This window comes from Phalacrocorax carbo, chromosome 2 (assembly GCF_963921805.1).
Source record: "Phalacrocorax carbo chromosome 2, bPhaCar2.1, whole genome shotgun sequence".
Taxonomy (NCBI): Eukaryota; Metazoa; Chordata; class Aves; order Suliformes; family Phalacrocoracidae; genus Phalacrocorax; species Phalacrocorax carbo.
In genome coordinates, this window is record NC_087514.1 from 70,756,066 (window position 1) to 70,778,543 (window position 22,478).

Below are 22,478 nucleotides of genomic sequence, written 5' to 3' on the forward strand. Positions count from 1 at the left end.
ACACCTAGACATGCACACACATTTTTCTTGGCATTTTGTATTCAAAAGTAATAAAGTTGGACAGGAAATATTTCACAGGTGACCTGCTGCCAAGAAGAATTTGAATTATTTTTGGTCATTTTGAGTTATGAGGTCTCAAGATAAAAGAACAGAACATTAAGAATAAGCCATTAAGTCACTTAAGCAAACAATCCTAAAGGAGTTTGCTGCTAAAGTGAACCACATTTCTCTGTTCCTCTACCTGCTGTAATGAATGATACATGAAGCACTTCAGATAGTACCATGGGGTTCAGAGTGATGAGCTGACAATGTGACTTTCCTTGGCTACAGTGGCAAGCCACCGAAGAAAAAAAAGAAAGTATTAAGTCATTGTGGGGTTGGGTTCCTCTCCCCTCAACTTCTTCCAACTACCTGATACACAAATATATATTTTTACTTGAATGACATAAGGCTCTTTTCCCCCACCCTTCATAATTAAGAAAGTACTGCATCATATTTGTTTTGTAATGAAGTTGAGATTTACCAACATGAAACACTATCTGTATATTTGTAAAAGTATTTTACAAATCATAGAATCATTAAGGTTGGAAAAGACCTCTAGGATCATCAAGTCCAGCCGTCAGCCCAACACTACCATGTCTCCTAAACCATGCCCTGAAGTGCCACATCTACATGTCTTTTAAATACCTCCAGGGATGGTTACTCCACCACCTCTCTGGGCAGCCTGTTCCAATGCCCGACCGCTCTTTCAGTAAAGAAATTTTTCCTAATATCCAATCTAAACCTCCCTGATGCAGCTTGAAGCCATTTCCTCTCATTCTATCACTAGTAACTTGGGATAGGAGACCAACACCCACGCCGCTACAACCTCCTTTCAGGTAGTTGTAGAGAGCGATAAGGTCTCCCCTCCTCCAGGCTAAAATGTCCATATAGTGAAATCCTTATGCAATGAATACGACTCAGTGAAGACAGTTGTGCTGGTTTTGGCTGGGATAGAGTTAATTATCTTCCCTGTAGCTGGTGAAGTGCCACTTCCTATGCTCTGCCACGTGGGCAGGAGGCCGGGAAGGGCAGGGCCATGGCCAGGGCAGCTGACCCCGACTGGCCAATGTTCATTCCATACCATGTGACACCACGACCAGTACATTAACGGGGGCAGTTGGCGTGTGGCAGGGCAGTTGTGGCTCGGGGACACATGATCATAAAAAGTGAAATAAAAGATAAAACCAGTAAAATACAGGGAATACAGAATATGTTCTGTATAAATTAATCAAAATGTAAGGGACAGAGGACACAAGGAAAAAATCCATTCTGTAAAATATGTAAGGCCAGTAAATGGGAAAAGTTTTAGGAAAAGTTTTACACTCTTGTTATATTTCTATCATTAGATGAAATCAGAAATAGCTAGGTTGCAGATTTCAAAAAGTTGTTCCAAATGAGAAAATCCTTGTCAAACAAGGGTGTTTCTCATTAAGCAAGGCCTGACACCAAGCAAAACTGTTACCCAGAATTAGAAAGAAATATAAAACTATATGTGTTCACTGGGAGTATATGCTTAACATCCTTTCCATTTACTGCTGGAATAGAACATATTTCACCAACATTTAATAAATATAAATATATCTGATGTTTACCAATCACAGGACATTATTCATTAAATACTTTCTCTCTTTGAATATTTCTGGTATTTTTATATCTTTAATGTAGACCACTTTATTCCATGGCTGTTCTTGAGGAACAAGAATGTAAGATGATGCTGGATGATAGCTACTTCATCAAAGCCATGGAAAACTTGAGAGGCCACGGTAATCCAGAATGGCATTTAAGAAGGTAAGCAAAGCTTAGAGAAGTGCAAGCTTCTTCATTCCAGAATCTGGTATAATATCAAAAGCACCATAAAAGCAATACTTATAAAAATAAAATTATGGTAACCTTTGGAAGCGGGACTTAAGTTTGAATGGAAACAATCCTTTTTAATTTTCATCCCAAAAAGCAATGCAGATTTCACATATGTTGTCTTAACTGAGAAAGTGAGAACAGACATGAAGTCATTTAATTGTCAGTGTCCTAAAGCTCTGACTTTTATTTTAGTTTGTTGGCTTTCTTAAGCACCAACCAGATGATTACAATTCCTCATCATATAAACATCAGGATTTGAGCTTTGATCTTTTTCCACATTGCTATAAAGCCAGAGACTCTTTTGCAACAGCAGAGTTCAAGTCTCCTTCCCTCAGACTACTAGAATATTTTTGTGGGAAAACAAAGTTCAAGTCCTTTCCGTGCCTTACTCAGAACAAGGTCTGGAAGACATTTTTAATGCACCAGTGTTCAACGGAACCAGTGTGTCTGGACTGATGCATCATTTCTACAGATTGAGAATGGACCACTGCAATGATCTAATTACCTTTATAACACAGTCCATAATGGTTTCCAGATTCCAGCCTTGTTTCAATTAATACACATTTTAGAAAATACCAGCCTTAAAAATAAAGTCAGCAATGCTGCAGAATCTACTGCAATCTTTGGTAAATCACACTCACTGTAAAGCCTCCTTTCCCCGGTCTGAATCTGCTTGTCTATAGCTTCCAGCCACTAGACCTTATCCTTTTTTAGCCAGACTAAAGAGCCCATTACCAAGGTTTTGTTCATTGCATTTGTACTAGTAGACCCTGATCAAGTAATTCCTTAACCTTGTTTATGAGGCAATGCAAAAATGAAACTTGTTAGATCTTCCACTACACAATGTATTTTCTACTCTTGTAATTAGTACGATGGCTTTCTCTGAACTTTCTCCAGTTTATCCACATTAATGAATAAACTGTGGACCTCAAACTGGACACAGTATTCAAGCAACAAATGCACTCATGCCAAATTCAGAAAGATATACCTACTCAATACATCTCTAATTATTCCTCCAAAGTTCATAAAAGTTATTTAAGGCACATAATTGAACTGGCAACTCATAGCGATCTGATGACCAACACACTCTCCCAGTCAAAGTTAATAGTCAATGCTTCCTGTTACCTAAAATCATTAAGGCTGCTATTCACACAGGATAAATAGCGACTCAGGCTGTTATAGTTATCACTTCATAGAAATAATTTTTTTTCAGTAAACATGGACAGAATTTTATTTTTCCTGTACAGTTCATTGCACTGAAACACATTCAGCTTTGTGCCAGCTTTGGCTGGGTAAGCAGCAGTGAACGATATCACTGCTGAATCCTCTTCCTTACTTAACAATGCTTCAGCCCTTCAGTCCTCAGCAAACCATCAGTAGCTATTACATGGTTTTTTAGGACACTGATAAGAAGCTAAGTGTCATAGGGTTGAGAAAGGATGCCATCAAGAGCCCAAGAGGAATGCACCCTTTCAGCAACGAGTCTCATTTTACACTGACATTTTCACACCTAAGAATTAGCTACTCTTTAACACATGTAAAACATGTATAGTGTTGCTGGTTGATTATAAAACTTTCATTTCTGAATCAAAATATCATGGACTACTACTAAGTCTAACCGTCACAGAAATCAGAGGAGATTACATTAACACTTTTAGCTTTACCAACCACTACTTCTAATCTCATCAAAAATATGTCATGCTAGCTTGACATGGTCTCGTTTTCGTATAACTCATGTTGATTGGCACTAATTATACAACACTTATTTAATTCATTATTAATTAGGTCCCTTATTATTTTGCCCAGAATTGATGTCAAGCTGACAGACACATAATTATCCAGGTCATGCCTTTTACCCTCTTTGAATGTTGGCAGATTAGCCATTTTTGTGTTCTCTGTCCAGTATTTCAAAGCTTGTAAAAAATCAACAGTAATGATTGAGGAAGCTCATTGGACAGCCCTGTTGAAACTAATTATCTGGGCACACCAATTAAAAAACTTCTAAATTTAGCAGCTACTAAAGAGCAACCCCTTGAGTACCTATTACTGGAAATTATTTCACTGACCTCCTATTATACAATTACATAACAGATACATATTTTACTTTTCCTATCTTTTTACATCACTTAAAAATTTCACGACATCCCTCTCACATTAGACCAATACATCTGTTAAGACTCTCTCTGATTCTAAAGTAATTCAGTGCTTATCAGCCTTAGTTATGCTCACTATTGGTCTTGTTTCCCTTCTGTTTTCTTCATTTTCCTTCAGCCTTTTGTAATAAACATATTACTTAATTTTATAGCTCTACTAGCTGTCCTCTGAACGTGGGGATAAGTTTATAATCCGTGTGGCTGCCTTTACTCCTGACTCTAAGCCAACAAATAAAATTTCCACATAGCATGCCCAGTTTTTTTTAAAACTTTTCTTTTTAACCTGACTAAATACTCCCAAAAGAATCAGGTCATCATCATCTTCTGGCTTTCACAAATAACTCTGATTTAGCCTTTAAAACAGTCATAACTGTTTTCTGTTTCACACTATTCTTTTCACAATAATTCCTACTATAGACTGGATTTTGTGACTGCTACTGAGCTTTGAGCTGATTTTTTTAAAAAAAAAATATGGAAATATGACAACCCTAGAATCTCACTCCTGTCTGATTCAGCTCAGATAATAGTTGACAATGGCTCATATTTATAATTTTATATGTGAAACTAAGTTCACATAGAACAGTTTACATTTATCTACACCACATTTCAGTTGCTTGGAGGGGTGGGGAACACTGCCCAGTCAGTCTAAAAAGCTCCTTTGGTTATTCTTCAGAATAACATTTTCTTTACTATCTCAAATGAACTAATAAGGAAGATTGCCCATTTAACTTTCCAGCCCTTCTACAAATAAGTTGAAGAGTGTTTTACTGGTAGAGCTTTATTATACACAAATAAATCACAACCATTTCTGGCTATGCTACCACTAGCTGTTGCTGATTCAGGAATCAGGCCCACAGGGCTACTTCTCAGCCTCAGGACTTTGAAACCTTCTCAGACTCCAAAGCCCTGACCCCAAATCACTGCAAGATCCAGCCATGCCTTTGACCCGTTACTTTGAACTGACCCTATACTTTGCCTTTGCTTTTCTTGCACGAAAGTCATCGAGGAGCATAAGCCAAGCAAAATAACCCCAAGCACAGGCTCTGGCTTGATATCCAGTGTTCATAACTGGAGACCACAACTGTGGACTACATTGCAACATACGTACCTACAGATAATGTCAGTAATCCTTCTGCCGAAGGCTGCTAGGAATAAAAACAGCCAGCTCAAGTACTTCACTATTCCTTACCAAAAACCCAAGCAACCCATCCTTCTCAAGTATAAACAGAGCTGACTCGAACTCCCATCCAGAAATCCAGGAAACTCAGTTATCGGATCTGAAAACATCACATTTCACCACATCCAATTCATAGGTACTGTGTCCAAGTATCTTAAACCTCGAGAAACATACCTGTGCAGAAGGAACAGAAATAAAAACAAACTCAATGAAGTTTATAAATCAATTAATAAATCAACAATATTAGAGAATAATCATCTCCCACATGTAGACGTCCAATAGCCTCGTTCCTGATCCTCTTGGTTATGAGTGTCTGGTAGACAATACATTCAAATATTAGCCACTGTATCCCCCCTTTGCATGTCAATCAGCTTGTTTTTCAGAGTTAGCACAAACTGAACTTGGAGCAGGTCCAGTTCTCACTCTGGGTGTGCTGCTCCTGAGAGCACTCTGCAGGCAACCACAGCATCAGGGATTTACAGCTCTGGAGCCGATCAAGCAGGCAACTGCTACAATCTCTCTGCCAACTTCAGCCCTTAAAATGCTTCATTTCAAACCTGTCCATGGCCTCTCCCCTCACAGAGAGACCTAGGCTGTTGGGGACAAGAGTAGAATCTTTCCCACACAGAATGTGCATGTTCCTAACTACATCTTTTGGAAAAACAAAATAAAAATCATTCTGTCCCAAGTAAATATACTACAGCAGGTTTCTACACTAAACTCCCCCTCTTCCTTATAGCTGCCATAGCAAAAACAAATTTAAATCTTTGAAAGTTACTTATGCCAACAAAAGTCAGTGATTTCAATATTTGGACAGAGTTAACCAGAAATGACCTGCTGTTAATACCAATCACAAGTGAAGACTAATAGAATTTATGCAGTATTTTACCAGGTTGCTATGCTATAAAGTCTCTTAGATCTTCCTCCTATGTAATTAGTACAATAAAGAGATCTCATTTTAATCATTAATGAGTGCAGTGCAAACAGTCTAGATCTCTTGATCCACACAACATTAAGATAAAATCTAGCCAAATGCCTGCCTACTTAGATCTCTTTAATTTCTGCCTTAGACCACGTGACAGAGTTTCAGAAAGAACAGGCTTTTGAGTTAGGCACTCTTTTATTGAAGCAGGAGATAAGCATTAGAGGCTGTTCCAAAGAGCCAACTTTATTATAAGATAACCATTGCTTTGTCAAAGACCGAGTCCTTAATAAAGGGATTGGGGGGAGACGACAGAAGCATGAAAAGAGGACAAGAAAGAAAACAAGACGACAGTTAAAAAATTTAAATGAGAAAATACATCCAAAGCCAAATGTTAAAAAAAAAGATGGGAAAATACCTACAAAGCTGCAGCTAGTTTTACAAATTTTTGCAATGTTTAAGTATATTTTCATTTCACGACTGGATTCACACTGCTTACGCATGAGAACTTTTTGCTTGAATTCTAGTGCTCACTGAAATGGCATCTCCACTGGAAAGTGCTGTTGACAGCATTTGTCCTGGCATACAGTTGCCAGTACGTCAGTAAAAATGTACGCACAGCAGGCTGATGGGGAGGACTTCCTAAAGCAGGATGTTGTATCAGCAGAAGATGTATGGGTAAGTGCAATTATGCATATTCTCACAGCATTTGTATCACACTAAGGGAAACTAACAGCCCCTTTAAAAAAAAAGGTGCTTTAAGGAGATGTTCCCAGTGCTCCATCACATCATTCCCATATTGCACAGATTACATTCCTGGTTCCTCTGTTGCATTTTCATAATCTATTATTCCACATGGCAAGTTTTGCTTTGTCAGCTCGATTTTTGACACCTGAATGTTGGACAGTGAAATGAGCATCAAGTGATTGGATGGCAATGCAAACCTGGAATAATCAATAATGACTACATAACCTTCAGGCGCAGAAAAATCTGGTAATTATCAGTTAAATGCGCCAGATCTCAGAGACATCTGAGCTCCATGAGCTGCTTTGTGCATGGGAAAAATGAAAAATCATCATGTTCCACTTGCAACCCCCTGCTGCAATCAGTCAGTAGGAAGTGATCTGGGAAGCCTGGAGTGAAAGCTGTCACTACCAGGGCATGCGAGGTCTCCAACACATACCTTGTTGCACAGGCTACTAACACTGGGCGGTGTCTGACAAAATAAAAGCATGTGAAAGGATCATCATCCACATCAGAGTGACATTTACCACAACAATACATATCATGGTTTTAATTCTTTTTTTTGCTCTACTGTATTGCCTCTGATTATGAAAACTGAAACTGCTATTCTTCCCTAGTTACACAAGCCCTGCTGGACCTCTTCAGACACATAATTTGCAATGTGAACTTTATGACAAGGCGAATGCAGCATCATTTTTCCCTGATCAGTCTATTTCGCCGTCAAGACTGAATGGTGAGATGCGTTCCTCAAGGATCCCTGGCTTTAAAGTTAGATAACATACTCAGAGACCACCACAGAAAGACTGAATTGCCTCTCAAAACATCATAGACCAATAGCAGGGAACACACCAAAGAATGCCAACAACGTGGATATTACAGAACCAAACACTTCTATTGCTGTTACTGTATGCTGTATTTTGTCTGATACTTGCAATAGCATTAAATAAGAAGTACAAGTATTACTGGCAGGTCAGAGAGTAAGTATAGGGATACCATTTGCTGATTTGGAGAAGCCTGTTACAAGAGCAACTTCCAGGGCACAATCAGATGCCATGTGCCTTTTAAAAAACTTTTCAGTCATACTTGCATATTATGCCATAATCATAGTAGTGCTTTGTACTCTTGTGAACAAACAGGACTTGCCTTGTAAATTCATTTTAGTTAGTTTTTAATTAGAGGACAGAGAGCTACCAAGTAATACGGGAAAAAGGATGGATGGTCCTTATTTGTTTTGGAACTTTAAATAATACAGTGATTTTCACTAAGAAAAGCTTGATATATGTGGCAGTAGAAGGAAAAGAGCCTATCCAGTTTTAGTAGGTAAAGGCAAGATACAGTTTTTAGGACAAGCTCTGCATCAATGTAGAATACTTCATATTTCCATAGCGACAAGAGTCTAAACTATGGTTTGCACTCCAGTAATTGGAGTAAGAGACTATAGTTCCAGCCTGGGATGAATTATCTATGAAGAACAAAACAGTGACTGATAGAATTTAAGTCTGAAAATTTTATTCCATATTGCTTTCTAGCCTGAAATTGTTGCCTGAGAACTGCAATGCTGATTTAGTACTTAGATGTTTTAGTCTGTCCTCATAGATCCATTTTCACGTGTATCTGCTTGTGACCACAATACAAGTTTGTTTTCCCTCACTACTTCCTGCAGATCAAGACTGGCCTTTCCACAGGTATGTGGATGGTGTGGCTCAAAGTGCAAGGCTTAACATAAACAGCCATTCCCAACTAGATATATAAACTTAGCACACAGGAAGTGAGCAAAGTCTGAAGTTTTCCTATGAAGGTCACCAAAGCGAAGTAGAGATGTTCTTTGTTTCACTGGTGCCAACAGCTTCACATATCACAAGTACTTCGGGGAGAATACCCAAGAACAGCATTCCATAGTTGAGACCAGTGGGATGGGATTTGTCTGGGTCCTCAGCAGATGCTGTGCCAATTTAAACATTGTTAATTTATTATGAGCAGCAGTGATCCAAGCAGATACATTATTTATTAGAAAATCAAAGGCCCAAGGAAGAGGGCCACATACGATTCCTTGTTTCAGGTCTCTTTGCAGAGATGATTGCACCATGACAGAACTGTGCCAGCTGAGATGCTCTGCAAACTGGTAGAGAGCCAAACTAAAAAGCAACCAGATTTATGCTTAAAGACAGACACTGCAAGTTCAAGTAATTATTTTATATTTAGAGCATGAGATGGACTTACCAGAAGACCATTTATAATGTCGCATTTATGCTCATTGGCAGATCATTTGCATAAGGTCAGATAGGCTGAATGCAAGTTACTGGGTTTTATGAAAGGATCCTTTGCCATCTTCATCCGTGCTCAGGTGCTACTCAAAATGCAACATACATTAAATCTTCCTGAACTTGGCCAAAACTACAACCATCTAGCCTCAGTCAGACCCTTCGAGAAAAGTCAGCACTCAGTAACTCATGCTGAATTTACAATTAATTTACTATGCATAACTAATATCACTTCCTAAATCTATGTCATTACAAAGAATGAACTGAAGGCCAGTCAGATCATCACTGAAACCAGCAGCAAGGGAAAGGAGAAAAAGAGGGAAGTAGGAAGAAGGGGAAGAGACAGAAAGACAGGCTAAACTTTTACAGGTGGAAAGAATGAAAAGAGGAGTGTACATGCACGTGAGTGACTGCAGTATAGCCTCTAAGCACACAACTTCTACAGACAGAATATTTCACACCTTGCTTTAAGCCCGACTGTGTTGGTTCAACTTCATCTATAGATTGACACAAGCAAGTTAAGCAGCTGTAGGCCCACATAATTTGGTTCAACTTGATACCACCACATCAATTTAATTAAAGTGATATAAGCAGCAGGTTTAGAATCATGCCACATTAACCTTTGGCCAAGCAGCAATTCACCACCATCACCAGCATTTTAAAAAAAAGTCACTTACTAACAACAAATTAAAATGCTCTCTGGACCAAAGACCACAGCTCAGACCCTCCTTCTCCAGACACATGCCCTGTTTGAGTCATGCTTATATGATGGAATGCTACATAAGTGAAATTAAGCAAGAAGGTAGATGTCCTACAACCAGCCTCACACAGCCCAGGTGATGTTACACATAGGTGGATGCTACCTGTAATGGAGCAATCCCTACTGAGTCTGGTAAGACCCAGTTCCAAGGGAGGTTTCAAGGGTGCGAATACCAAGCAGAATCAGATATTTACACTCTGATCCTCTCAGTTGGAGGACAAATGCTTACGTTGTCACCTTTCACATGTGCCAGCTTAGGTAGTTCTCCAGCTCACACTGATTACCATCCTAAGGCACTGGCTGTTTCTCTTAAACAAGTAGCAAGTGTAGCTACTTAATTCAGACAATCTTGCTTCCAGGAGTAAGCACTGTAATGCTGAATATCATATGTTTGTGCTTCCATTTGTGAATCTAGCTATAGTTACTAGGCCATGAACAAACTAAGAGTGTCAAACAATGCCAAAAGACAAACACTTCGGATAATTAATTCCCCAGTAAACTTTTACATCAATTCAGTGTTGAAAATAACGCAGATCTACCCAGTACAAACCAAACCCATGCTGCAGCCAAACGCCATTTCCAAGCCTATGAGAAGTCTGCCAAAGAAGGCAGGATATTTGTTCCATGAACACCAAATTAAGTACAAAGCAGATACTGTAATACCATTCAGCTCTCAAATATGCGACAAGCTGAGTTTTAAAAAGGTACAGATTGGACTTTCCATAGTTAAGATAAACACAAATACTAATCTTGGGTTTCTAAATATATTGTTTATTTATAGTTAAATGTTAACATCTGAACAGAAATCTGCAAGCACACAGGGATAATCTTTCAGTGATGTTTCTGTTTAAACTGAAGCCCACAGTAGCCACACGTTCCAGTCTTCGTATCTTTGTCCTGCAAAAATATAAAAATACAACAGCTGCTAGTTTCACTTTATGAAACTTCTAGAAATTACACATTTTCTTATTTATACATACCATCTTAAAATGGATCAATATAGCTGAAGTACAGAGTGTAATCTTACTCGAAACACTGGAAGTAAAAATGATGGTATGAGGTTCGTGCTCCATTTCTGTATCCTACGCAGCTTCCCTCCGCCAGCCTTTTAACTACCAAGCCTAATCTCAACAATATAATTTTAAAGCCAAGCGATATCTCTTCAGCAATAAAGGATCCTCTTATCGAGCTCAACATCTTAAGTCCCAATGTTCTGAAAATATCATTTCACAGTTATTTTAATACACAATATGATTTGGCACTTCCAAGTCATAGCTAGACAGGAATTTTGGCCAGTAATGTAAGCTGACAGAGTTAGATACAAGAAAGATGAAATTCCAGTAAGATTCTGGGAGAAATTCTGAAACGAAGTGTTTTAGAGAAAAGTAGCGGTTACTACTGTATAAAATTTTCTTCCTCTGTCCAAAAGATACACTTTTTTTAATTTAGAAGTGTGACTGACTGCAAGCTGTTGTTGTACTCATCCTTAACATGACAAAAGAAAAGACATTTAGATAAACACTAAGGGATCTTCAGTGATTTAGCAATATGATTATTTGCAGTCATGAAATGAAGTAAACTCATGGTTCCCCTTCCTTAATAAGGATTAGAAGTGAGAAATCCAGACTACCCTCCATCCCTGAAAGCCTGCATTTCAGTTGTTAGGGTAGGGGGAAACAAGCTGGTCTAATACTGTCCTCTCTTTGCAGACATTAGCTTTCAAGAACTACAGATGTCTTGTAATTTGACTGTTAATACAAAAAGATCTCAAAATTCACAAAAACTAAAGCATTCCTCAAGAAGAACATAACGCAGGTCAAACAAATCAACATAAATGCAACCAATCAGCAGTGCGCTACTGAAGTTAACTGAAGAACGCAAGCTTCCTAAGTTTTATGCATTGGAACCTCCAAGCATTTGACTTTGAATAATGTAAAATTAATCATTATAAAGTGCTTTGTTCAAAACAGAAATGCTTGTTATTATAGTTAGGGGTTGCAACAACACTGACTCTGAAGGACACCAGCTCTCCCCCACCATTCTTTTGGATATTAAGCTAACGTCAAGGTTGAAATGAGCAAAGATTTTAAGACATCTGCAGTCACGATCTGCCTGAGAACAGTACCCATGCAACAGGTCATCACTGCTTCCACTGAGGTCATATGACAGTAGCCTCGATATTCTTACTCTCTAGAATAATAATACTCTGGAAACTATCACTACTGTCAAGGTAAATACAAAGATAATAAGACATTTATTCTTCACTGATTCTCTGACTATGACGGAACCTTTCAATCTTCAGAACTACCAAGACTCCCAACGGCTGAGAGTTTTGTTTTGTTTGTGCAGGATTCAAAATAAATTGCATATTCCTAAGAATACTGCAGATATATCTTCAATCTACATGGGAGCACTTAAATAATTAGAGTACGTTTCTCAAAATACAGCAAGCATATTTTTTATTCATGAGGCACTGCTTGCTCATGGTTTATTTATTTTTTCAAAAAAAAAAAATTGTCCCATCAAACAAATCAAAATCAAAAGAAATGTCTGGTAACTTCAAATGGAAGCCCTCTACTTCTTCTGAGTAGAAACCTTAGTTTTGTATTAGGCACCAAAGAAAATTAATACCTCGGGTGGTTAATCCTTTTACTTTGTTAAACTAACATGCCAAAAAGTAGATGATCTTACAAACAAGAATTGACAGGCAAAACACACTATACACAGATCAGAAAATATTACCAAGTTTATGTATACTTTGGGATGTCCCAAAGCTCCACCACCGCCATCACACGATATCACTCTGCTTTCAACTTCACTCACAGGCTGCTCTGCTATCAAATCAATTGCAAAATTCTTGTTCACCTGTAAGAGAAAAAGGAAGCTTTCAGATACCTTCCTCACTCAAACAGAAAGCAAATGCTATTTACTGCCTCCCCAAGCTGTTCCACTACGGCCACCTTGAGAAGTTCCTGCATATTTCCTTCTACCTCCTCTGCAAAATCTTAGGCTGTGCTATAAGCCAGATCAGTGGACTAAGCATGTTAAACTCTGCAAAAATAACCCCCTTCCCCTGACACACAGGCCACATCAGTGCTCAGGTTTACAGCATGACCTAAGCAGATTCAGCAGAGAGATGAACAGGAACAAGCAGCCAAGAACAGAAGATATTTAACTGACACTGCTTCTGTATTCTGGTTTAGCGACTACGTGATAAAACTGCAAAAGACTCACTGCTGATAAACTCAAAAATAATGGTGGGACACGTAAGGTCAGGAGTGAGATAAAACAACTGCTGGTAATTTAGAGCCTCACACCATGCACCTTATTCTATCACTGCACAAGGATCTCAGGAAAACATGAACACAGTGCATAACAACAGTCAGAAAGGCAAATTGTTCAGTATTATAAAAAGAAAAACCTCTAAATGTCACTATGCCATTCTGTAAATCCATCTTATACAGACTTCCTGAACGTGCACATCACTGACAAGTAGGGTTCTTTCCTAGAGCACTTCTACGTGGCCTGGCAAACATATCCACCTCTGGACAGGCCCGTGACACTGCAGCTTGTGCCTCAGCAAGACCTATAGCACCCAGCCACAGCACCTTCCTCCATCATCCACACCAGCCTCTTCCAACCTGGTCTGCACTAGCACTGCGCAACCACCCTTACCCATCAGGTAAACATGCTCCAGGAGACGCCAGCTTTTTCAAAGGCAACGTTATACACACAAGAATATAAAATAATATGCACACCCAAAGAAGGCACTATCTACTGCTCTGTGTATAAGGTTCATAAACATGCTGGTATTTGAATGAAGATGAGATTCTTAATAAAAAGTTAGCTAGGTGTCCACTAAATGAAACTCTAAGAACTACAATGGTATTTCTATATAGTTCTAGTACACAACAACTTAGGATCTTTCAGCAAGCCTCCAATTAAGCCTCCCCCAAATTTGCATTTTTGGTACAGCAGTGGAAAAGTCAGTTTTGCCAACAAGCAGATTTTCTTTACCTAAAAAAGATGATAGTTAAATAAAGTTAACAAAAAATTAACTTCCAGTACGGCAGCAAATTGGGAACATCAAGAATCTCACTGCCTGGGGCCTGTGTCCACAAGCCACATGTAATCTTTGCCAGCCTACAAGGACTTTTACTGCGGCTTTTAACAATGCTTAAAATTGTGTGTCCTTCATTTCATGCTAAGGGAGAAGGGAGAAAGCACCATGATGCACCTTTGCTTCAAGATCAGAAGGAGAACCCTCCTCTTCCCTACATTTTTTAACCACAAAGATGTTTGTGGGGAGAGGTGGGAAGCAAGAGCCTGCTACCCACTGTACAGCTATGACTTGTCTGTGATTCAGCCTACTAAACAAGACAGTCTAGGAATTCACAAGGAAGACATGCCAGAAAAAAAAAGGATACTGAGAAAAAACGTGAGGAAAAAAAGAAGTGGTTTCGGTTACATCATGTCCCTTCAATTAAAGCACAGCAGTAGTTAGCGGGAAGGGGCCGTCTCCCTCAGCACATCCAAATGCTCCTTGCCCAATGCATAATTCAATGAGCAATTTTTTCCTGGTCATACTGCCAGTTTGACAATCCCATTGCTGTTTCTTTCCACCTACTCGCCTGTGCCAGTACATGGTCTGTGAGGCTGAGAGATAAAAATCAAACTTGGAATTGACCCAGGTCCAAAAATCCAGAGGGAACACAGGAGGTTATATTTAAACTGGACCAGCTCTGAGGTCAGTTCTCCTCACAGCTTCAGCCGCTGCACCAGCCCAACAGAAAGGGCAGGGCCAAAGCAGGAACGGCGGAGTCAAATGAGGTCTTGCAGTGCCTTAGGGATTGTACAAGAGCAGGAAGACCCTAGTCGGACTGCAGCAGATGCAGTTTAACAGCTGCCACACTCAGTTTTCTCACAGCTACTTGGCTTTAGGCCCTTGCCAGAGAGCACTAATCCCGTGGTTCTGCACATCCAGCGCAGAAAACAATGATTTTATCTAAAACAGTAAGTTCATTAACAATTAGGCTGGCAGAACTGAGGGGAGAATAACCACATACTCTGGGCCATGCTCCCAGGCCTGGCCACTGCCCAAGGGGCCACATGTAGCACCCAGGTGTGGGCCCAGATGTCCTCACTAAGGGCACCTGCATCCAAAGGCTGCAGCACCAGACAAGAAAGCTGGTGTGGCTGGGCAGATCACAAGCCAGACTCAACAACCCAGAGCATACTAAAGGCAAAGAGAAGCAGCAACCGAGGAAGTAGTCACCAACTTTGCAGGTTAAGTTTAGCTTCAGAAACAAGACAACATTTGACTTCAGACACAGCTGTGAAACCCTAATACTAGCAGCTGAGGCACACAGGGGGATAATGGCAAAGCCCCTGGAGAGAGATCCTGTTAATAAGCACAGATAAGGATCATTTTAGTATTTAACATATAGCTTTTATTCCAATTTCACAACTAAAACCTAGCATTAAACCTTGCTCAGCAGACTTGCAGCTTGTCATTTGCTGGAGAGGGAAGAACTGGACCGAACTGAAAACCCTGGGTGTTCCTCACCACAGAGGGTCTGAAATCAGCCGCTGGCAAAGGGCACACCAGAGGAACCTGTGTCCTATGGACAATTAGGCTTAAGGAGCGTTTCCTACGAAGTTACAGAAGCAGCACAGAAACAGGCATTGAGTTTGGGAGAGACCTACTTTGCCACTATCCTCCTTCAGCATTTTAAGTGACATTTTCATTTAATTATTTCCCAAGTAGAATCCCCATTTTTGCCACATAACGTGAGTTAAATTGCATCCGTGATACAATGTGGTAAATGCAATACGAAAACTCAGAGATCAGCATAATTAGTTCAGGTTAATTTAGGAAGGGCATAATTATACACAACTATATTAAAAATCTACTACACCTTATATTTAACACTTCTACTATGCATACACTTTTACAGCATTAACACTACGGCACTAATCAGATTCTCAGGCATCAAAGAATACAATTTAGCTGACACAATCTGTTTCTCTTTCAAAGGCCAGTAGTCCTCTCATGGAGGTGCGCTGCTCGATCGTTAGAAAGAACGTGGTGCTAAAGGACTTAGAGTTTCACATACCCACTCTATTGATAAGCAGCAGCAACAGGCCCACAAAATAACTTCACAGTAGTATGCTTGGCTGATGCTGGTGTTACTAGACTTTGAGGCTTCACTATTTCAGAATACTCTAAATTTTAGTTTTACTTGTTACATCACTGTTTCAGCAAATGCTTCCCAGGCTCTGGAAATGAAGTGGCCTCATTAAAGACTCAGTTTGGGTAAAGATCAAGATTTAAAATATGCAAAAGCAAATTAACTTTTAAAACACACATTTAAACAGATATACAGAAGAACAATTCAGCAGAGCATTTAATTATGTGATTCTTCTGAACACAAATGGCACTAAAAGCATGTTTAAAATTTTCTTTAAAATATATGCTTAAAACAAAAAGCGGTCCAAGTTTAAGATGCTCAAATGCCTACAACTTCCACAGCCTAAATGTAAGCACTTAACAGGATTAGGGCAAGTGTTGAATTTTCCAAATGTGCCAAAAGTAGGGAGGTACACAGAACTGTATAACCTGGCTTAAAAGAAGAATTTTCACTGTAGTAAAAAAACCACTGAAAACCAAAATCCAAAACAAGTTGATTTTGCAGGATTTTTTTCTTGTTGTTGGTTTTGGTTGTGATTGGTTTGGTTGATTTGTTGTTTTGAATTTATTTGTTTTCTTTTTAAATTACAATCAAACTGAGGACATCAATATCAGGTATTAAAAAAACCCATAAACCACCCCCTCTCCCGTGAGTGAAAGTAGAATGAGTTACCTCCTTTTGTCGTCCAACAAATCTAACTCTTCTATAATCCTTCTCTTCGTATACCTAAAGTACAACATAAACTTGATCTTATTTGAAAAGCAATGAACATAAACAAGGAACACAAAGGTTTACACTGTCAAGACTAAACAGTTGAAATAATTTCCTCAGTTTCAAGTATTGCCATAGTTTTACAAGGATGTACTGCACAGAAAAAGTAGTTTCCACCTCTCTCAGAAAAGAAAAAAAATTTTAGGGTGGAAAGTAGAAAAGAAAGGGGTGGCGGGGAACAAATAGACAGAAGCCTTAGCTCCGACCATAGAGGAGAACGTAAGATTTATGACTTATAATGCTGTTCCTTGATCCCACACTGCCATCTGGAAGGTGAACTCAACTAGCAAATTTGAGTTTTACATTTATTTGATTAGAGTAACCACTGTGAAAACCTTCCTAGGTCAGCTCCATCAGCCATGCCTCTCCCACTTCTCCACCCGAGGCTCTCCCACCCCCACGCTCGGTTTTCACATTAATAGATAAAACGGAGCTACAAGGCACTGACACAAGGGTACCTCCTACCCGCCACCTCTTCAGCCGCACCAAGTGCTGGATCCAGACCTCGGTAATAGCTAATGACGCTGTTCCTAATTAACAGGTTGGGGTTGCTTTTGGAACCGCGCTTACCTTTAGCCGACATCCCACCTCAGAGCATTAATTTCCGCAGCGCGTACTAAACGCGGCAGCACCCCGTCGTGCCGCTCGCAGCCCTGGGAGCGCCCGCCCGCCCCAGGCAGCGGCGGCGGGGCAGCACCGACCCCCGGGCCGCCCTCCTCTCGCCGCGGCTCCGCGCGCTCACCTGCCCCGTGTGAGTCACCAGCTCGCCAGTACCGGAGGCCCGCACACCGTAGGGCCTAGCGGCGACAACCGGCGGCGGGAAGAGCAACAGCGGCCGACCCAACACCGGCAGAAACAAGCGGCGGAAGGTCGCGCCGGGCGCCGCCATCTTGACCTGGCCACGTGACCCGCTGGGGCAGGCGCAGGCGCAGCCCTTGCCCCGCCCCGCGCTCTTGCGGCGGGCCGCGCAGGCGCAGGGGGGCCGAGGCGGGTCACCGGCTGGCGGGCGCCTGAAGAGCGGCGGCGGTGCCGGTCAGTGCCCGGCGCCTTCCCTCGGGGGCTGGGGCGGCTCGGGGCGGTTCGGTGGCAGCGGGGGAGCGGGGCAGGGAGGGCAGGTGTTCTCACCGGTGTGGTGTCCCCGCAGGGCGCGAAGCATGCTGTCCCTCCTGGCCCGGGCGGCCGCCGGGCCGCTCCGCTCGCTGGGCCGCTCGCCCTTCTGTTCCCTGGCCCCGTGGTGGCGGCGGGCGGCGGCGCCTGTGAGCCGGGCCCTGCCGCTGTGGTGCGGGGCGGCCGCCGCCGCCCCCCGCGCCCTGCTGGCCCGCCCGCTGCCGGCCCCCCACAACGGGCTGCTGCCGCCGCCGCCGCCCTGCGCGGGGCTGAAGTCGAAAACCTCGCTGAAGAGGCGGTGCAAGGACTGCTTCATCGTCCGGCGGCGGGGCCGGCTGTACGTCTACTGCAAGACCAACCCCCGGCACAAGCAGCGGAAGCTGTAGCCCCCGGGACCTCGGAGAGCTGGCTGCGGGCGGCACGGATCGGAAAATGGTGACGGTGTCTCATCTTAACGCTGACCTAGAGCGAGTTGTGTCCCTGACGGCCAGTGCCGTAACTTCAGGCCGTGGTGCTGAGAGCCGGAGTGGGAAGCTGCAACCTTCGTGACCTCTCGTCATCTTAGCCGTGAAGCCTTACTTCCAGGCACCTCGCTGTTAAGTTAGTAAAGCTGAATCATCAGACTCTGAGATGCGTTTGTGTTTAATTAAAGCGAAATGAAGATAAACGCCGCCGGTTGCGTATTACTACAATATACAATGAATCTGTCTTTAAAAAAAACAAATGAGAACCCTAGGTGTTGAAAGCTCTGATAACAGAAGCAATAGTTTCAAACTCAGGCGGGCTCTTTTGTGGCAAATAATATTAAATATGTTCATTGAAAGATGATGTTCTGGCGTTTGTCTTGGTTCAGAGGTGTGGTAAAAATTTAACTATAGAGTTGCAGCAGACACGTAGCTTCAGTAATGCCGGTGTAAATAAGCCTTGTTGCTTATCATTGCAGGTTCTGAGGGGAGATGGTGGTACTTTAATTAGTATGAAGTAGTCAACAGGTTTTTAAGTTTTAGTGTCTAAAGCCACTTAATGATATATTGACCATTCACAGTGTATTTGGAAGTGTTCTTAGCCGCCTCTTGCTTCAGAGAAGTTATCTGTGGTGTTTCTGGTGTACCTGCTATTCTATAGTTTCCTGAACCTTAACCCAAATAAAAATTTGGGAATCGTTGCCTTTTGGGTGGAGTTTGTAAACCATTTTGTGTAGGTGTCTACAGCAAAGAAGATAAAAATAGTAATTTCAGATTCCAGCTAATTTGCCTTAAGTTTCTGCAAAGCTTTAGGCTCACTCACAGAAATCAATGAGTACTAATAGAGGTGTGGGGAGAATGACTGGGAACAGTAATGCCTCAGAGGTCACATAGCCAAGCGTACTGTCAAATGCAAACTCTAATGGACCTGTGAATTAAAATTAGGCAGCCAAAATCGCTACAGTCCCTAAAGGTGTTTGTCATGTTTCCAAATACAGCTAGGCTTGAGGCAGCAGTGTTTGATCTTCCTGTGAACCAGAAGTTCCCAAGGCAAGGTACCAAACTAAACGTTTGGACAACTATCAAGTTACTGCTCCAAGTTTGCCAGAGTACTCTGAGAGAGTGTTCCCAAATCAGAAGAGCCGTAGTAACTTATAGTTGCATCTTTTTTTACTAGGTGCTCGGTGGACAATGAGAAACCAAGCCTGGAAAGCTGTGGCTAAACAACTTGGAGGCAATAGTAATTGACTCTTTCCCATGTGTCGGGGCAGTTTGTCGTTTCACTGATCTCTCTCGCCACTGGAAATGTGGGTTTGGAGAGAGAGGAGCAGGTTAGTTAGCGTACACGTCCATCTTAAGGGGCATCAGACAAGTTCATGGCAATGAAGGGGGAGAGAAATGGCTAGCTTCATCTGACTAGAGGGAGACAGGCTGATTCAAAATGCGAAAGTTTCCTCAACACCAAAGAACTTTGAACTGGTGCAAAACTTGCTGTACTTCAAAAGGTTTGATTGACATTTAGGGACTCACAAATAAGAACTGCTTTCTAAATACCTGTAGCTTGTGCGTATAAATAAAATGTAAGCAGAGGAATCTCTTGGAAAAGTTTTACACCTTTGATACACTTTGCCAGTTAAGTAGTCAAAGCAGCTGGAGATTTTAAAAGCTCTAATTCTCAGATTAGAGTTAATGGTACACATTTCTAGGTGTGCGCTGTGTGTTTAGTTCCGGCAGAAGAAAAGGCCTGTATGCTGTGAACCGCTGTGATGCCTTGTGAGTGTAGCTGTTAGTACACCTCTAAGGTAAACAGTGTATGTACATCCAGAAAACCCAGCGATTTCCACCCCACCCACTTTCTTGGAGGATCATAAGGAATGTGCAAGGACTGAGCTGAGGATTGAATGAGTTGGCCATCAGATGAAGCAAGGGTCTGCAGGGTTTTTTTAGGAAAGGTAATTGGCAGCTGGTTTTATTGCCTCCCAAGGAGCTTATCCAGCCCTTTGGTTCTGTCAGAAAAAAGGACGGCTCTCTGGTACAGGGCACTGTACTGGTGTGTTGCTGGGGGTGTGATCAAACAAGGGCTTGCTTGCCAAGAGCAACATCAGATGGTGAACCTGCGAGTGCAGGTTGCCAGGACTAGGAGCAGCAGTCAGTCTCTGGCCAGGCTTTTTGAATGCAGTAGGGTGGGAGACTTGGGGACAGGTTTACTCATTCCTGGCTGGTACTTGTTAAATGCAGTCTATGCTCAGCAATGGGGAGTGAAATTCAGGGATAGGATTACTTTACAGCTGAGAGGGATAAAAATTATGTTTTCACTTCCCCCGTGGCCTAAGACTTAAGTTTGTCTACAGTGCTGACTCAGCAGCCTATTTCAACAGCTTAAAATTGGGAAAAATTGTTTCACAATTAAAGCCATTGAATTTAGTGCTGCAAGACAGAAACTTGAGATGTCAAGTGATTTGAATTCAGATGTTTAATACGGCTGTAAATTATTCGTGTGTCATCATCTGAACGGCCAGTTTGTGGTACATGGGGTGGAGTGTTCCAAAGAGTGGAGCATTCACGGCCATCACTGAAACAGCATGGCTGGTTGTGCTAATAGATTTGGGAAAGAGGATTATAGGATTAGAAACTAGAAGGCTCTGAACTGTAATTGTACTCTGCCATTGACTTGCTGTATAATCCTGAAAAAGTAATACTGCCTTTGTCTCAATTTCTCCATCTGTTAGGCAGGAGTAGTGTGTCACACTTCAAAGTACCTTTTTCAGTTGATCCCTGCAAACTGTTACAGAGGTGTTGTAAAAAAATCAGATTCCATAGTTTTCTGTAATTTGGATGACATGAGGAAGGTGACTAGAGCTGGTGGAGGTGCATGTTTATTTTAGGCTTATTTACATCTAGAAAATGAGAAGCTGAAATAATGTCAGCCAGTAGCCTAGTTGTTGGTAGCTAAGGGTTCACATCCTTCATTACATTCAGACTTCTGAATGTTATGCTACTTAAACAGCTTTTTTCAAAGGATAGGGTACACAACTGCTACTTATGCTACCCAGGCCAAAAATTAAATCCTGGAATACTAAAAATACTGATCTATATTAGTTCCATAATTGTATATGTTTGTTATTTCATCCCCCTCCACAGATATTTTGTGGACAGAAGATGAAAGGGAGGGGAGTGATAAGGAGAACGCAGCTAGAATATAAAATGGTTTAGGGGGTAAATAGGACCCAATAAGACCTGAAGAAGAATCCATACACTGAAATAAGACTCAGTCTCCGGTTGTGTTTTTGGCTTCCAGTTTCCTGCTGGTTTTGTGCCTAAGTTACCCCTTCCAGAAATTCTTCATTCTTTAAATCCCCACACTGAAGTAGGAGTGTGACAGCTGATGTCTCCTGTGACCGTCTCCATCGTAGAACTGTGAAAATCATTTGCAGTTGTGAGTGACTGAACTTGTTTAACTCCTCGAAACTGTTGTAGGGAATAAGACTGTCAGATTCCTGATACGCAACAGGTAGAGATGTATTTAGGTCAACTGGAGGATAAATCCTAGAGCTCATGTATATTAATGACTCTCAGACTTTGTCTGTGATTGTGTGTATGGGAATTACTGTATTGGTTGCTAAATTAAGGACAATAGCTCTCCAACAATGACAGGTGAGAGAGAGGTCTTTGGGAACTGTACTACTGGGGAGCCGTGTCTGCTCGGGTCAAGGCAGCACAGTTAGCTGACTGACAGGTGACTTTTCCAGATTCTGACACCACCAAAGTCAGTTTCCGAGGGTCAGTTAAAGTAATAGCTATTTTCTGGTTCTGTAGACATCATGTTGCTCTTCCAATTATTTTATCATACCATGTACATAAGCAAAAAAATAAAAATAAGCACAAGAAAAGAGCAAACCTTAAGAACAATTGCTAATGCCTGTGTGAAGTATTAACAATTGGAAACTTTCCTTTATTGGTAGAGGTGAAGTGGATGACTCTTCTGTAATATCCATGAGTCTATGACTAGGCAAAGGAAAATTAAAACTT

General features: G+C 41.4%; 2 protein-coding genes across 2 annotated transcripts; one reads left to right on the top strand and one right to left on the bottom strand.

Moving 5' to 3' along the window:
• Nucleotides 1-10,666: 10,666 nt before the first annotated feature.
• On the bottom strand, nucleotides 10,667-17,806 carry NDUFS6 (NADH:ubiquinone oxidoreductase subunit S6). The gene is made up of 4 exons (XM_064443219.1): nucleotides 17,621-17,806; nucleotides 16,780-16,833; nucleotides 12,659-12,781; nucleotides 10,667-10,813 (listed from the first exon to the last, which is right to left on the bottom strand). Exons 1-4 carry the CDS (start codon nucleotides 17,765-17,767, stop codon nucleotides 10,748-10,750), a joined length of 390 nt encoding a protein of 129 aa, XP_064299289.1. The 5' UTR covers nucleotides 17,768-17,806; the 3' UTR covers nucleotides 10,667-10,747.
• Nucleotides 17,807-17,808: 2 nt separating this feature from the next.
• MRPL36 (mitochondrial ribosomal protein L36) lies at nucleotides 17,809-19,150 on the top strand. The gene is made up of 2 exons (XM_064443220.1): nucleotides 17,809-17,910; nucleotides 18,023-19,150. The coding sequence occupies exon 2, from the start codon at nucleotides 18,033-18,035 to the stop codon at nucleotides 18,369-18,371; it is 339 nt and encodes a 112-aa protein (XP_064299290.1). The 5' UTR covers nucleotides 17,809-17,910; nucleotides 18,023-18,032; the 3' UTR covers nucleotides 18,372-19,150.
• Nucleotides 19,151-22,478: the final 3,328 nt, after the last annotated feature.

Bases quoted from the DNA above. Each gene is read 5' to 3' on its own strand.
- NDUFS6 (XM_064443219.1), bottom strand. From the start codon at position 17,767: ATGGCGGCGCCCGGCGCGACCTTCCGCCGCTTGTTTCTGCCGGTGTTG. The intron at 16,834-17,620 runs GTGAGCGCGCGG...GTTGTACTTTAG, and splicing joins TGGTGACTCACACGGGGCAG to GTATACGAAGAGAAGGATTA. The intron at 12,782-16,779 runs GTAACTCATTCT...TTTCTCTTACAG, and splicing joins TTGTTGGACGACAAAAGGAG to GTGAACAAGAATTTTGCAAT.
- MRPL36 (XM_064443220.1), top strand. From the start codon at position 18,033: ATGCTGTCCCTCCTGGCCCGGGCGGCCGCCGGGCCGCTCCGCTCGCTG.